Source organism: Akebia trifoliata, chromosome 8 (assembly GCF_017979445.1).
Source record: "Akebia trifoliata isolate Shusen 1 chromosome 8, ASM1797944v1, whole genome shotgun sequence".
In the NCBI taxonomy this organism is placed as follows: Eukaryota; Viridiplantae; Streptophyta; class Magnoliopsida; order Ranunculales; family Lardizabalaceae; genus Akebia; species Akebia trifoliata.
Window position 1 is genome coordinate 47,415,402 of NC_141382.1, and position 13,380 is coordinate 47,428,781.

At 35.0% G+C, this 13,380-nt stretch overlaps 2 protein-coding genes across 2 annotated transcripts; one reads left to right on the forward strand and one right to left on the reverse strand.

Moving 5' to 3' along the window:
* The first annotated feature begins 579 nt into the window (after positions 1 to 579).
* Positions 580 to 1,963, forward strand: LOC147397308 (uncharacterized). The gene is made up of 5 exons (XM_086449800.1): positions 580 to 707; positions 839 to 885; positions 1,010 to 1,088; positions 1,443 to 1,498; positions 1,613 to 1,963. Exons 1-5 carry the CDS (start codon positions 650 to 652, stop codon positions 1,808 to 1,810), a joined length of 438 nt encoding a protein of 145 aa, XP_086305926.1. The 5' UTR covers positions 580 to 649; the 3' UTR covers positions 1,811 to 1,963.
* Positions 1,964 to 6,558: 4,595 nt separating this feature from the next.
* Positions 6,559 to 10,573, reverse strand: LOC147397309 (putative protein phosphatase 2C 27). The gene is made up of 4 exons (XM_086452863.1): positions 10,258 to 10,573; positions 9,281 to 9,481; positions 7,850 to 8,061; positions 6,559 to 7,336 (listed from the first exon to the last, which is right to left on the reverse strand). Exons 1-4 carry the CDS (start codon positions 10,435 to 10,437, stop codon positions 6,775 to 6,777), a joined length of 1,155 nt encoding a protein of 384 aa, XP_086308989.1. The 5' UTR covers positions 10,438 to 10,573; the 3' UTR covers positions 6,559 to 6,774.
* Between the last annotated feature and the right edge of the window lie 2,807 nt (positions 10,574 to 13,380).

Genomic DNA, 13,380 nt, shown 5'->3' on the forward strand with positions numbered 1-13,380 from the left:
TAAAATAACACATCTATCGGTCTGTCTCCATTGGAAAAACACTTGACATTCACGTATGGAATTTGGGCACATTTCCTTAAGTTATTTGGTATATTAACTTGCTTGCCCAAAACAATAAAGGACCTTTTCACGAGTTAGACATCAAGTGGATGTTTGTTTGGTGGCATGAAGAGGTTACTTTGGAGTACTACACCATTTGCAATATGTTGAGAGATGTGGCGGGAGAGAAATGGCCGTATCTTTGAGAGGAATCAAAAAGATGGCACAGAAACGATTATTTTCATTTTGGACCTTTTGTTTTGTTGGTCCAAAGTTTTTAGAGAATTTAGGGGGATCTTCTTTGAGGATTTTATCTATAACTGGGATGGGATGCTTTGTATTTCTGGTGAGTAGTATGTTTGTAAGGCCTTGCTAGGTTAGTCACATTGGCTGGCCTAGTATTATTTTTTTTTCATATGAATATATTGCTAGTTATAAAAAAAAAAAAAAAAAAAAACACTTGACATTCTAGTAGGTTCTTAAAAGGAAGAAAGCAACGAACCTTTTCTTTTTCTTTCTCATTCTCACTTGTGAGTAGTGTCCAAATCTGTTCTCATCCCTCAATCTCTGCTCTCTTCGTGTTCTGTTTCCACTACAAGTTTCTCCAAACATGAGACCTGTTTTATTAATCTCTCTTGTTCTGTTGGTCCTCCTAGTGGAGGCTCAAGGTCTGTACCCTCTACAATATATCTCTTGAACATTAAGATATATGATTCTTATGTGAAACACTGTATCTGATTGGTTAAGATGTATGATTCTTATGTGAAACACTGTATCTGATTGGTTTTTTGTGTTCAAGGGATTGGTTTGCAAGGGTTGATATTTGTTGGTCATCAAAGAACCCAAGTAGGTATTAAAATTTTGAAGTTCTAATGATCCATTTGAAGATAATTTTGGTTTTCTGAAATGGGTTTTTTTTTTTCTTTTCTTTTTATAAGGGTTTTAATGGTGACAGTGTGATTGTATGCAGAAGTTGAAGAATACTAGGTTGATTGAAGTTGAACTAAGTAGTGGTGATGTGGTTCTATGCAAAGGTGGGCCCTATTCAGGTACCTTGAAGAGAAGATTATCTATGGTAGCAAAAGAAGGAAGTCCACCTGCCAGGATTTCATGAAGATTACTTAGGACCTAAGGCTCACCAGCCTAAGCACCACTAATTTTTCTCTAGTTTCATTACTTACTTTTAACTGTTAGTGTTGATTGAAGTCTGATGAGAACTGGGTTTCTAAAGATACAAACCCATCAACCATATGTAATCTATATAGCAATTTTGTCTCCAAACATCTCTTAGCTCTTATCAACAAATTATTTCTTAAATGTGCTGATGTTCACTTTGTTAGTTTTTTTTTTTTTTCTAGGTTTCAAACCATCTCTCTAAGTACCACTCTTATATGTTGGTGCAGTGGGGAGTAGAAAACTTATGATCGCCAGGCCACCCTCTACAACTACTACTTCAAAGGTTGGTGTGTTGTTAACAAAAAGAATATTAAAAAAAAAACCCAGTTTCTATCTCTGGGGTCTTAATTCTTCTTCTTCTTCTTCTTTTTGTTATGATTCCATGCTTCATTTCCAGACTGTGAAGAGTGGATGGCTCAAAGCCGAAGACACTGCTTCAAAGCTCCAATCGAGCAATGAAGGGCTCGGTAATGTCCAGCATCAGGAGGCCGCCCCCAAGCACTTTTCAGATACCATAGATATAGCTTCGAGTGACTATTCACCTCCACAACACCCCCGAACAATAAAAAGTTTGACAATGGAAAACAAGGACTAGAAGGATATTTACAGAAATAATGCAGGTTTTTTAGAGTTAGGGTTTATTTGATGATCACTTCATAAGGCTTTGTATGATAGCCATCAAAATAACTTGAGTTTAATGTTGGTTGGTGACCCATTAAGCCTCTACCAGCTTTTGCATTTTCTAATTGTGGTGGGTTTTCTCCTTAAAAAAATAAATTAAGTCAATAATGTATGGATAAATTGAGTGTTTCTAATTTTTGGGAAATCCCTATTTGGAAAGGATGATCTACGCCCTCTATTCTATATATTTAAATATGGATCTCCTTAAATATTTTCAATCAAGAAAATGAAGAACTTCAAGAACTCGTAGCTGGGATATACATCCAAACTGTAGAGAATTCGTTATTCGCAACAATCGATTCAATGACAGTGGCTAAGATTCCATATAAGTATCCAAAACCTTTTGGATAATTATTGGTTAATGTTCATCAATCCGAGAACCAATCCTTAATCATTCTAGAATAGTCACTCGATTTAAATTCCATATAATAGATTGTGTAAATCGTGTTAAAGATTACGTGAGCATGTGAATGATGAACCAAATTGATGCTTACATTTGATGTTTTTAGTGTGTTTGGTGAATGATTAGCTGGAAAAGGTGTATTGAGAGAGAAATCCCTAGTTGTTAAAAAAATAAGAAATAAAAAACTTGAGTCGTTCTTAACTGACTTCCCAACACTCTGCGCTTGACATTGCACTGACCTGGTAATTTGTAGAAAAACATTTTTTACCTCAAGATACAACTTAAAATTTTCCGTTCTCTATATATCGCGACATCAAAACAGTGTCGAAGAAAGACAATTCCAAACGACAATGCTGAAGTGACACACCAGGACTCTACGTGTGACACTGAGATGGCGTAGAGGTGTGCATGGAATCATGGATACTATATGAAAATGGGGTAAATTTGATGGACGTTGACGTCGAATTTACCCCTTTTTCACGTAGTAGATGCTTCCCTCGAGATACTAGTAAAAACATCATCGGATCTACGTTCACTTCCACTTCAACTCAATGTCAAATGCAATGTCCAGCGCAATCACTTTAAGGAAGCTCTTCCTAAAATCTTAAACCCCAAAAGCCTTGGTGAGATGGCCATAAGCCCAAGTCCAATGGTTTCAAATCTCGGTTTGACATCTTGTCTCATCCATGGACGAGACTGAATTTTCTCGGAGAGTTAACTCATCTTGGACGAGATAAACCATTTTACTCAGTTTATTTACACACACAAACACATACACACAGATGGGGTTACATGGACCACATGTCAACATGGCACCCAAATACACCATCGGATACCACATGTATGTAGAGCACAAAATTTTATGAGCTCCCAAAATAATAGAATGGAAAAAATGAGATTTTTCTCACCGTTGGATTTAATTTTTAATCTCGGAGTTCAATGACCGTCCATTTTAAAATCAGAATCTGATGCCAAAAAATATTCTCTTGGGAATTTTTTTTTTCAAGCCTAAACTAGACTACAAACAAGAGGCCGAGTTGTCATTTGGACCAACCGGGCAATCCATGTAGTCGAAATGTGGACCATGTCCTACATGGTCCCTTGGTCCATGCAATCTTTTCCCCTATATATAAATAATTATGATTCTTTATACAAAATGAGGTAGATTAGAAGATGTTTTATTATAAAATCATATTTTATTTAGATAATAGATGTTTAAATTCTATAGTAAATAATTATTTTTATGAAAATAATATAAAGTCTAGGTTGATTCTGGCAAGTTTTACTGAATTGGAAGAGATTGTCAAAATATTATCCGAGTCAACTCGTTTATCTCGTGAGATTCTTCAGATGTGAGATGCATATCTCGTTCATGGACGATATCGACTCAAACGAGATTTAAAACCATGCCAGGACCACGGTTCATGAGGTGAAGGTCTTGAGTTCAAATTACACCTGTCCCAGGAATTCATGGGTTTTGTTAACATGTGCCCTAAGAGAACACGTCGAGATCTATTAAATAAACTTCCAAACTTTGTTTCTCTACTAACAATACCTCCACACAAAAAAAAAAATTCATTAAACATGTGCCCATACGGCACACATTAACAAAACTTATATAGTATTTTTATTTTTATTTTTTTAAAACTGAAGTATCCGAGCCTCACACTCGACTATTTCTCGAGAGAGGTGCAGTCCACTCCTCCCATATGCACCAGGTAATTTCTAGGATAAATTGGTGGTCCCAAAGGGAGATTCGGACTCAAGACCTCCCATTTCCTGACGTCTGGGCTAAGATGGGCCTCTTATAATCAGGTGCTCTATAAGACGTTTGGACACCTCGCTATAATAAATAAAAAAAAGTAACAAATCTTATATGGTCACACAAACTTTTCTACTTAAACAGCTATGTATTTTGCATGATCACCCCTAAGGAAGTGGAGGTCTTGAGTTAAAATCCCTCTTAGGGGCCACCCTCGGCGATTTATCTCAGAAATTACCTAGTGCGCATGGAGGGAGGGGACTGCACGTGCTCCAATGATTGATATGATGCTCTAAGAGGACCAGACACCTTGGTTAACGATCAAGACTAGAACCTAATATAATACATTTTGGATTCCAGCTTGATCTCTGGATCCTGTAGCTTAGTTTGCCCTTTAATTTTATGAACCCTTTTGTACAGCCTGATATAGTCGCCAGAGCAGAGCGGTGAGCACACCCATCTCAACTTTAAGGAGAAAGAAATTAGTTGCTTCTCCGAGGAGGAATCTGGAGGCGCAAGCATCATCAAGAGAACAATTCCATGGGAAATTGGCAATTCCCTCGATTTCGGTTTATAAAGAATTCCTTGTTGTTGATGTGACTGTTGTTGCTGCTCTTGCTTCTTCCCTCGTGGATGTGACTTCTGTTATAGATCAGATATAACTCATATTTAAAATCCAGAGAGGCAGTTACAAGACTATAAACTAAGTGACGACTCCACAAATCTAGAAGATCCATTTGACCCAACCAAAGCCCGACAAGATGAAGCAATTCCTCGTATACCATATTTGGGTGGAGCTTAGGCCTGAAATTTGAACCTGATTTACATTTAAATGAAAGCTAATTACCACGTGCATGATCTTATTTACCACATGCATCTGATGATTGAATTGGATTAGAGTGCTGATAATCTGACTTAAGCACGTGGCAACTCAATCGACTTACCTGACGTGACAAGCTTGGGAACTGTTGATGTGCTCTTCTCAGGATATAGAACTATAGTTCCCCATTAAAAAAATATATACAGTTTTGTATCCCGAGGAGAGCAGATCTACGGTTTCCAAACCTGTCACATCAGGTAAGTCGATTGAGTATGCCACGTGCCTAAGTCAGATTATCACGACTCATTGGATTAATCTCATAGGCCATAGATGCATCCTGCAATTTTTTGCCACATACATATAAAATATAATCGATGGATCACATACGATCGGACCCTTTGGTTGCACAAGCATGATCAAATCTGATGGCCATGTATTTGATTGACCCAAATGTTCGAACAAACACAGTTGGCATCTGACGATCATGCATATTTGACCTCATTGATTAAATCCACTCAACCCCATTGATTGTTCAGAGTTGTTTCATTGTATGCATGTTGATGACTCCCAACTTCTTTCCCTGACAAATAGAGGGACTAAATGTGATTAGCATATGTTGGAATCAGTAAAATGAATCTTGTTCCTTTTTTCATTTCATGAATAATGATTTTGTGACGCACCCTCCAACACAAACCCCGTGATGACTTCCAACTTCTTTCCCTGACAAATAGAGGGACTAAATGTGATTGGCATATGTTGGAATCAGTAAAATGAATCTTGTTCCCTTATTTCATTTCATGAATACTGATTTTGTGACGCACCCTCCAACACACACCCCGTGATGTGGCAAGTGCCAGAATCATATATTCTTTACTCGAGATACACAACTGCACATGTTTATGGGGATGTACAGTTGTGTATCCCGAAGGAAAAAAAAATCTATGCTTCTAGACCATGCCACGTCAAGAGGCATGTGTCAGAGGGGGTGTCAGAAAATCACAACTCTTATTTCATTTTGTCCGTAATCAAGTCTTTTATAAGATTTAAGATATTTATAGCAAAGATGAGGGTGTTGAGATAGATGTGTCTGTAAGATAAAGAAAGACAAAATCAGAAATGAGAGAAATTCATGAAATGTAGGAACTATCCCAATGTAAGAGAGAAAATAAAGAGAAGTTGTTCAATTTTGAACATATAAAAAGACAATTGACCAAACTTGTAATAAAATGTACTTAGGTGGTGTGAGTAAAAGAATCTAAAAAGAAAAGTAAGAGGCCGAAATGAAATGGATGGAGATAATAAGATATTAATATACATCCTCAGATTGAAGCTTCGGCCCAAAATAGAGAAGGATGAAATAAGTTGTGTTACCAATTCCAATGTTTGGGACAAAGTGCAAGACCTCACTGAAAGCCAACTAAACAGTAATTCAGTCAAAGAGATTCCGAGGAAACCAAATAAAGCATATATTTTTAACACCATCTATAGATTTTGCGTGGAGTACCAAATATTTTCAATGGTATTGAGAGGCAGTTTAAGAACTTATTTGATCTAAATATTGGAGTGCCTATAGCCACTGTGTCACATAATTTTTGATGATTGCTGATGAGCTAAATACATAAATTTGTAGACATAGACAGTTCAAAAGAAAATGAGGAAATAAACAATAATAAAAAATGAACATAAAACTAATATTTAAAATTGCCTCATCGGCTATTAAATGTTTGTACAGATTTCCGTATATATAATTTCAGAAAGGCAACAATAGCAATATTATCCCTTGATATGACACAGCCTACCCCTCTCAACAATACCCAAAAACTGGTGGAAATATAAATGCAAATTTTTGCTTCCCACATAAATATATACAGAAATACTTAGCTTATAGCACTTCTATCCTTCTAGTAGGCATTTGAGATTATGAATCCCTTCTAAAGATATGCTTCTTCGGATCCTCGGCCTGTGAACTACAGCATTTGGAGGTAAATTAGAATGAAAGCAAACTATCACAATTGTCAGATTATCTGTTGCTTCTCGCTTTATCGCCTCCTCCACCATTTCCTTGCAACACAACTTGACGTCATTGTGCTCTTGTAGTCTCCTCCTAGCGAAGTCTATTGCATTTTGGCTTCTAAATACCTCCCAAATTCCATCGCTGCCGATGATCAAGAACTCATCCTCTTTTGTTAGTGTAATTAGTTTCAGTTCTGGCTGAGCACTCAAGGGCCCACCTTGTTCACTAGCTTCTTTCATCCCTTTGATGTGCCAATCACCAAGAGCTCGAGTTACACCCAACTGCCCATTCAAATAGCCACCAATAATGCACCCACCCAGAGATTCTATGCGATTCTTTTCCTTTGTACAGCAGGGTCTGTGATCCTCAGACATTTCAACAGCCACCCCAAGTCGCGATAGCACCGCCCGACAGTCTCCAGCATTTGCTACTAGAAGAGATCTGTTCAAAATTTTCCATTAAACAATTGGTTTTTGCTAGTAGAATCCGAGTCGGCTCCGGATCAAAAAAATTACGGAACTGGATATGGATATACTCAGATCCTACCCAAACCTGACCCATTTTAAGCACTATCTGGTACCCAATGGATGGGAAGACCTCAACCCATGGTACTACTAGGAATGTCAAACCCTCGACCTCCCAACAAAGGGATGGTACACATCAGCAACTCAATCAAAAAGCAATGTTTAAGGGAAAATTCGAAGACAGATATATGAGGAGAGGAGGGGGGTGGGGGGTTGAGGATTTTTTATTTGAGTGGAATTTCATATGTAAGGCAGCATTGTAAGGTGAGGGCAATAATGTTTATTGTTTTTTTCTTTTTATTCATTTTCTGTAACTGGTAGGTGTCCTCTACCTCTTTTATCCTTCTTTTAACAATAGAATTTTTTACCTAAAAGGGAAAAGATACATAGAAGCAGAATGCCCAATCAGTTGGAATGAACAGGAACTCACCTCCCAAATATCATTGCACTGAGTGCAGTAGTGCCGGAAGCCAGGGTGGACTGAAGAGAGCATTTCTTTGCAAATGCAGCATCTGTCTGCATAAATGACCTTGCAACCACTTTTTCAAGTTTCAAGGGGAAATCAGCATCTTCCACTATGATCCTTGGCAAATTGTCACGAACAAAATATGCGGCATCCTTTCCTTCATGTCCATCGAATACCTGTGAGAGAATTCAGGTCAAACTCTATTTTAGACAGTTAATCCTGTGGGGTGTCTTTTATGTTGTGCTAATATCATACATTTGTCGAAAAAATTGATTTGATTCAATTCAATACCATAAGATGATATATGCCATACTATCGTCCTGGAGGTATTTGAGTAATTCATTATGGCAGCACTAATCCTCATCGTAATACCCAAAACCACCTAATATAAGGCCATCATATCTTCTTGCTCCAAAAGTTCTGACTAGAATTTTGTATGTCGTAAGGTTGTGTTTAGTTCATAAGTATGCTCGTTCTTCAAAGAAACACATATTTTTAATTCTTTAAAGGAAAAAAAAAACACTTTCCAGCAGAATATCCTTCTGTGATCCAAACAGATCCTAGCTTTATTGGTACAAGTAGTTCATAACAATATGTATTCAAAGAAATCAAAGGGTTTTCTATAATGTGTTCTCGAGTAGAAAAAGAACCCTTTGGGCCCTCACCCCTTTGGCCAAAAGAGGTCAAAGGCCAAGGGGTGGATATTAATTTTCAAGAATTGGTTCTGGAGGTTTTAGGGTGATTGATCTTTTGGAGTAAATTAGACCCACACTTTAAAGAGGTGTTTTTTGAGGAATTTGTCTTTAGATGGGAGTCTTTGTGTTCAAAGTAGTGTCGTAAGCTTCTTTTTCTTTGTACCGCGGCAGGTTATCTCAATTGCTGTTTTTTCTTTGGATTAACAAATTCATTTACCTATAAATAAATAAAAAATCCACATTGAAAGACCAAAAAAACTTCCCAGAAAAATATCCGGACGTGACCCAAAAAGATCCTAGCTTTATTGGTACAAGTCATTCGTAACAATACAAATTCATATTTGTATCATTGTATCAATTGGTAAGGCCGGCATCACTCAATGAAAGTTCTTGGGTTATCTAAAGTGCAAGAAAGCAACTCTATGTTGGGAGAGGGATCATCATCAAAAACTAGAAATTAAACTATTTTATTGCTGGAATCTGAAGCAGGAGTGGCATGCTAGATTGAAGATTCATTTGCACATTTGAGTAACTGATCTTACTAAAAACAAAGTTCGTAAAAAAAATAAAAAAATTTAAATCTCCTTGTCTAGAACAATGGATTAAGAAAGATAGGTTGGAACCAATATATAGACTCGAAAATATATGGATCTAGATCTAATGCAGCATGAATAGTTCAATATGATTAAGTGAAACTTACACCAAAGAAGGATATTGTCTCCCCATCAAGGAAATGGTAACCAAAATTCTTTGCCAAGTCAGCAATGCAGACATGGGTATCCTCCATATCGGATCGGCCGCCAATATCGGACCACTCTCCTGACCGAACAGCAGGTACAAAGTTTTCCAATAGATTCTGTTTTCCATCTGTAACCTCTGTATCCTCACAAATGCTTCCAAGCTGCAAAACCCAGTCTCTTCAGCTTTTATCACAGATCATGTACCATTCTTCCTAAGAAACTCTAATTAACATTAGAAGAAAGTATCAAATATGGGTCCTCAGGAAATTTGCATACAAAACCAGTAAAATAAGATTGACGTTAGTAAACAAAAGAGATAATAAATATCAATCACAAACCTAATTGGGCCTTACCCCTCAAAAATTAAAAACCTAGATCATTGAAATTGTTTGTAAATTGATTTATTGTCTTGTTCTTAAATGTTTTTAATCAACATATAGTTATAAATAAAAAAAACAGAATTTGGTGACAAAATTATTTCTACTTAAACTTTAATGACCTCATTTAGTCCAAATCTATGGGGATCTCTCTCTCTCACTCCCTTCATACTGAACCCAAAGAGGACAATTTCAGAATCCCTTATCAGTCTCTTATTTCTACACCCAAAAAAAAAAAAAGTTCATTTTTAGAGTTTCTGAAAGACCAAAAAAAAAAACTACAAATAGGGCAAGTGGAAAAATAGCAAAATTTGTGCTTCCAAACAGGACTTAAATTTATTGTCCCTTTTTATTTATCTAATTAATGTCAAACTGCCACACTCACACACACACACAGAGAGAAAAATTTTAATTAAGAAAGAATTACGACTACACATGCTCATAACTCTGATTTTCAACATCAGATCATCCATCTATGGGTTTTAAAAAAACCCAAAAAAAGAGAAGAAGAATAAAGAAAGAAAGAAAAAAAATTAGAGATGAAAGAAAAGAATTGCTACAGTAGATGAATTGGTGAGAAGCGAATCATTTCCAGAACAAATCCGATCCAGAGAATCTTTGTCCCAATTTTGAATCTGGGTGTTGATGAAACCTGAATTTAAAGGGCAAGATTGCTCCTTTTCACAGAGACTCAGTTCTTCCATTCTTTCCCCAACCTCTTCTGCGTCCTTCACACACATGCTTTTACAAATCTCAATGGAAGAGAGTATTGGATGGAGAGAAGAAGATTAAATGGAGCCGTAGTTTAGCTGCTTTTATGAGAGAGAGAGAGTTGCAAGAAGTCCAGATTTTTCTACGAAAGCGTGGCTGGAATCAGCTGTCGTTGGTGATCTTTTTAAAATGCAGTTTAATCTCAATTTACCAAATTACCCCTCGTCTTCTGATTTTTCAGGCTCTCTTCTTTTTTTCTTTTCTTTTTTTATCTTCTCTAGAATATTTCTTCATCCAGTAACTGTTGAAAGGGATAATTGCGTATGTGAGTGTGACTCAGTCCGAAAGATGGGACTTTTATTCTTTTTTACAGTTTACTTATAATTTTGAAAAATATTTTCCTTACTAACTTAGTAAGATCTCAAATCTTACTGAGGGTCCTTTTGCTCAAATAAATTATCACATTAACAATCCAATATAATATCCCTCTAAATTTCATAAAAAACCTCATATCCCAAAATATATATATATTTGAATTTGGTACAAGATTTTTAAAATGAATGTATGGACCTTCAAATTTTAAAATTAAAATTCAATGATAAAAAAAAAAAAAATATATATATATATATATATATATTTTAAAACAATCAAAATTCATAAAACGTTGTCCTCTACCACCTTGAATCATCGGATCATATTTTTTATGTCACAAAGATGAGTTCAAGGGCTTAAACTCATAGTTCAACTAGTTTGACATAGTGCAAAACAACTTTAAGGTCGTGGGTTCAAGTCCTGCTTACCCATAAAAAATAAAAAAATGAGTCCAAAACCCCTTGGTAAGAATGAAATCCTTGGTAAGACGTGGTCGGACTCTATAATTTTCGTAATTTTTATATTATTTGAAAAAAAGATTAAGTTGTGAAAAATAAGTTATTATATTTCCAAACCAACTTTTTTTTATAACACATCAAATAATAAAATCAACCCATCCAAATTACTTTATACACGACCTGGGATCAAAAGTTAGTTTCACCTATTAATTATCGATCACTAATCTTGTTACCCATGCAAACAAAAGGTAAAAATGGGAACAAAATTTTCTATCCAAAAAATTACTCGAAAGATCTAAAATTTTGGAATAAGAAAAATTATTAGTCAAACTTTGTAAATTTGCATCGATTCCATAGCTAACCCAAAGGATGGGTAAAGAATAATTATTAATGGTGAAGAAGTCATAATCTCCAAAAAGTGTGTGTATAATAAGAAAAGAGCCTCCACCAAAAATATAGCTATCAGAAATTTATAGGATTATTTCAGGTTGGTAGTAAGTGGAGGAAAGCGAAAATATTAAATGGGTACTTCTTTTGGAAAGACTAATGATTATCTAACGCGAAAAGTTTTACTCAATTGATGTGGCAAGTGCACAGAATCGTAGATCTTTTTCTTGTGTATCCCGAAGAAAAAGATTTATAGTTCTGTGCACTTTTCATGTTGATCGAGTGAAATTTTCGAATTACAATATTGCGACTCTTTTAAAAAATATACATTCATTTATATAAATTTGAAAAAAAAAAATTTAATACAAAGGTAAATTCAATTTAATATCTTCACAATAGATATCCACTTTCATTCAGTCGATGTGGTAAGTGCACATAACCGTAGATCTTTTGTCTATCTCGAAGAAAAATATCTATAGTTCTGTGCACTTGCCACGTTTTCCAAGTGAAATTTTCAAGTTAGAATATCGTGACTCTTTTGAAAAATATCCATTCATTTATATGAATTTGAAAAGAAAAAAATACAAAGGTAAATTCAATTTAAGATCCTCACAATGGATATCCATTTTGGTAAAAATAAATACCAAAAATGGATATATGGCCCTGTTGATAATATCTCAAAAGCTTGACTAAATTATGTATCCATTTTGGTAAAACATCCAGGCAAGACTTACAATTATATACTAAACCATTTATCATATTTATGGAAAGTCAAAAAATGATGATGATGTATGGTTATGATCATCATATCATGGTGTGGGGTTCACAATTATTGAACCCTTAATTTCATTTATAAAATCAATTAGTCTTTGATCATCAAAGACTTTCTTTAAAATTTTAGAATTCTATAATCATTGGAGAGGAGAGAGGAAAGTTAATTCTTATTTCGGCTTGGCTTGTACGCAATCACATACAACAAAATATACTATTTGTTACATTAAATATTGCAACGGATGTAACTGTTATTGTTCGTTTAATTCTTATATACAAGTGGTGTAGGTGTCAATAAGAGGTGGAAGTCCTTCTTAGATCCAGACCGTTAAAATTTCCTAGGGATAACATCAACGCTGAGTAGTAGATCACCACATGTTTTATGTGCACTATTATTTTATAATTAATTTAACTTTAAATATAGACCAATAATAAAACAAAACACCCTTTATATATGATCATGGTCATTTCTATCCAACCACTATCTAGGACTCTTGGCTTTCGATCACATATATAATTCATATATATTCTCACATATCCAAATAAATTATTAATATAATTTATATATTTTCTCACATATTATTAGATTAGGTCATAACATGATTTTAAATTTCGTTCGAGACCGAGATAACTCGTTTTATATATCTCGATATCATCTACCAATGAGATGGATAGAAAAGTCAAACGTATCGAATAAGATTTAAAATTATAATTCATTTTTCTTATTGTTGAATGAGACAACTCAAACGTATTTAAAATGAGTTTCGAGACGACTTTGTCTCGTTCAAAGACGAGACATTAAAATGAGTTTTTAAATCATGGGTCCTAATTAGATTGTGCCGTAGTTGATCCAAGATTAATCCGTTAAATTATCAAATCGGATTATTATCAGATTAAGTTTTTTTTTTAATTTAAATCTTTAAATCTAAATCTTAAGTTATTTGATCAAAATGGAAGAGACTTAGCGATTGTTATATTTTCAAT